The 3835-nt window shown below is 30.3% G+C and overlaps 1 protein-coding gene across 1 annotated transcript; it reads left to right on the forward strand.

The window, feature by feature from the left end:
* Positions 1 to 1053: 1053 nt before the first annotated feature.
* Positions 1054 to 1631, forward strand: LOAG_13420 (hypothetical protein; the record flags this gene model as incomplete). Its single annotated transcript, XM_003148927.1, has 2 exons — positions 1054 to 1124; positions 1382 to 1631. The coding sequence occupies 2 exons, from the start codon at positions 1054 to 1056 to the stop codon at positions 1629 to 1631; spliced, it is 321 nt and encodes a 106-aa protein (XP_003148975.1).
* Between the last annotated feature and the right edge of the window lie 2204 nt (positions 1632 to 3835).

Below are 3835 nucleotides of genomic sequence, written 5' to 3' on the forward strand. Positions count from 1 at the left end.
GCTTGTAAATAACGTGACGTTGATTAATGTTACTGAAATGAGAAACTGAAAATTATAACTATTATTTATTTATTTATCTATTGGAGTTCTTCCAATTAGCTGACTAGCAAAATTTTGAGGATTTCTCAAAATCTTATTTTTAGATATTAATTTAATAGAGTAAAGCAGAAAAAAGTTATCCACTGTAAATGCACCATCTTCCAACAGATAGGCTGAAGTGACATGCAGGAACATAGCAATATGTGTCAATGCTTGGTTTCGGCAAATTTTCCGACAACAAATTGCTAACAGAGTTGGCAGCTCTTTTTGTCAACTTTATTGGGAATTTTTTGCTGAAAAATGAATGTCACAACAAGTGGGAGTAAGCGATGCAGGACACAGTCTTTGGTCCAAGCAGTAATGTAATATTCGTTTATTTTTAATATAAACAAGCAAATATATCTTTACCTGAATGGAATTGCTAATATGAAACGAGTCATATGCATGGATTATCATATATTTGATTATTATATGAAGTTAATTTGAAATGTACAAAAAAGAAAAAGAATAATTAGAATTGGAATATAATTAAGTGAAATATGATTAAGATGACCTGAAATGCTTAAAGATAAGTATTGGAAATATCCAATATGTCGCTATTGTTAACTAACGTTATAAAAATTAAAACTGCAAATTTCTATAACAATATACAAATCATTCAGTACCAATATTGTATCAAATAAAGTAGACAAAATTATTTAACAATATACAGATTAAATATGCCATTAAATATATCATCAACCTTTGATGATAACTATTCATTTTATTGGTTCCCTCCGTCTATGCAAATATTATCCTCTGTGTCATCCAAACTTTAAAAGCTGAAATTAAAATTCTCTTTTAAAACAATTAAAGCAACCATGTATATATGCTGGAGGGCAACAATTGATTGTTAAATTGAAATATTTCAAGTCATCGGCCAACCGGTCGAAATAATAATCCTAAGAATGTAAAACTGGATTCCAATGATGGCTATCAGAATGTCATTCTTCATAATATTACTTGATTCAACAGATGTTGCTGGGATCATCTGAATTTCCTGAGGAGTATCCAGTATCCAACAACAACTGCTCCAAATTTCAATAGTATGTTTAGCTACGTGCTACTGTCATACTTTCGTTGGAGTCAATCCAGAAACAGGAAAATGAAAATGAAAAGCGAAAAAGTATAAGAAATTATGTTAAACTATTTGAATCTTTGTCGTTCAATTCCAACCATTCTGAAACAAAAAGCTTTCATTTGAGCATTTCTGACATTTTAGGAATTCTTTATTTCACATTATTCTTCATTACATCGATGACATACATCATTTGGTTCAACCATTTGTTTTGCATCGTTTCAGCTCAGAACCAAACTTTCTCTTTACTCATCTAAACGCTTCTGACCAAATTCAACAGGATCGTTGGGGCAGTGAGTATTTCTCAAATGACTTTGATATTCTTGACCACTGTGATTTGGAGTTAATGCTTGGCACAGATGTGGATACATATAATAGTGAAATTATCGGATGTGATGGAGATTTGAATAATGACATTTTGTTCGATCCCTTACGGATTCTTGAATACATTCGATTGGTAAAGTTGAAGATATAAGCAATAAAGAAACGAAAACCGGTACAGATCTCGTCATTGTCGTGGAGAAGATTCCAATAAAGACTGTAAGATCAGGTTTCTTTCTTTAAGCAAACTGCTTTTCGTTTTCCATGTTAATCATGATGTGGTGTGACAAGTTTTCTTTGTGCTATTGGTAATTTTATGACTAATTTTCAAATTATGTTAACTAATTACCAAAGCAAATATAAATGTCATAACAAGACCTTATCAGATGACAAAAAGCATGCATGTGCATATCTGGGATATACAATAAGTATGGGGAATACAGTCGAATGAAGCATAGGGAAATGCACAGTAAATCATTTCGCTATCAGTGCAAATGCGCGAAGTGTAGAATGAATATTCAAATTTCGCGACATATTTTACAAGCACATGGCAACATATTAACTTAATATTCTGTCCAAAAACTGTAGCATGCTCCGGAACTCTTAACTAGTTTTGCAAATTTGATGAAATTTTAAACGTGTTTGTATCTAGCTGATCATCAAAGTTAGATTGAGCCTGTTTTATGTGCAGAAAGAAATAAATCATTTTTATTTAAATTGAAATTTGATGTAATAAGCTTATCTTGCGATATTGACGTTTTTACGATTAATTTTTAAATTATGTTAATAGTTGCAAATGGTAAAATGTTAATTGTAAACGCTAATATCATACAAGAAATTTTATAGATGAAGATGTACAATTGCTACAATGTAACCAATCAAGCGAGAGGAGAACATTTTGAAAAGGACAGTGAACAAGGTTCATATTCGTGCAGAGGGACTGGATGTGAAAAAAAATTATCATTCTCTAAAATTACTTCACTAACATAACAAGGCACATCAACCTAAACTTAGGTGTGATTTTTATGACGGTTTCTTCTCGTCTAAGAGAGTACTAAGAGCTCACAAGGTTTATCAACACAAAACTCGCAATAACACAGAAATGTATCTTTAGTATATTTGTCATATGTTTTTTTTTTGTCGTTAATTAATTAAAATTCAGTACGGATAAAGTTGTTGTTCTTCCTTCCATTTATATCCTTTACAACAATAAGTAATTAAATTTAAAATCAAAGAGTAATAAAACAATGAACAAATTTAGGCGCTTTGAAATTTAATTCGGTTGGTGTAACTTGATAAATTTATATGTTTAACAAAAAGTTTCAAGAAAATTTCTCATCTTATTTATCAGATTTTATAAATTTATATTATTCGTTGTAAACAATGTTGTCATTCAAAAGTTTTACATTGTTTCCTTAATATTATCACTAAAAAGACGACTAATTGAAATCAAAACTAAATTTTGTTACTCAATACCACAATAAATTTATAGCCTTAGGTAACACTATTTGCAAAATTAGTTGTTTTAAATTCGTTGTTATCAAACATTCGATCGTTATACGATTCTTCATGATTGCTCCATGTCCAATCCTTAAATTGTCAACCAAACGGTTGATTTTGCACAGAATGTCCGATAGATTCTTTAGTGAAGTATTCTTACTTTTGCAACAATAACTTACTTTCGCAATCTTCTTCTGCATGACATGGTCATACGAAAAAATACACGTTTTGTTGAAATTAATATATTTGATTATGATAAATGCTAATTGGGTCCGTCATTTCCTCTATTAGATCTTGCATCAAACGCCTAAAAGAGAAAAGGTATGATATATGGCAACGGGTGCATATTATCATAGCAACTCATTACTTCAGGTAAATTAAGGCTGGATACTATGATCGCATCCAATCAATATTTTGTTAAACTTCCTCACCTTTTTCTTTTGCGTGATTAGGAACACTTGGGGTAGCAATGAAGTAATGAATAAGGAATCATTGTAAAGTTGCTGATGAAATATGTAAGTGATTGGCTCTACGATACTCCTCAATTTTCTAAAACAATGGCCATAAGCGTATTATGTAGTTTTGAACGAAGTGAAAAAATTAGATCATGTATGGCATACTTGCTAAAACCATATTATCAAAGCAGTATTTTTATTTTGCTTTATTCCTAAATCAAAATTGATATATTTTTCCAAATTTATCAAAAACCTGAGAAATTTCGTTTTCTTTCCCATTTTTAAACTTAGATGATTAAATTATTCGATTTTGTTTTCAAATAGTTGCAAATGCTATGAAGTGATTGATTTATGTCTTGGATTGAGGATTGTTTCAATAAATTCGTAATTGTTAATTGCTAAA

Source organism: Loa loa, assembly GCF_000183805.2.
Source record: "Loa loa unplaced genomic scaffold supercont3.592, whole genome shotgun sequence".
NCBI lineage: Eukaryota > Metazoa > Nematoda > Chromadorea > Rhabditida > Onchocercidae > Loa > Loa loa.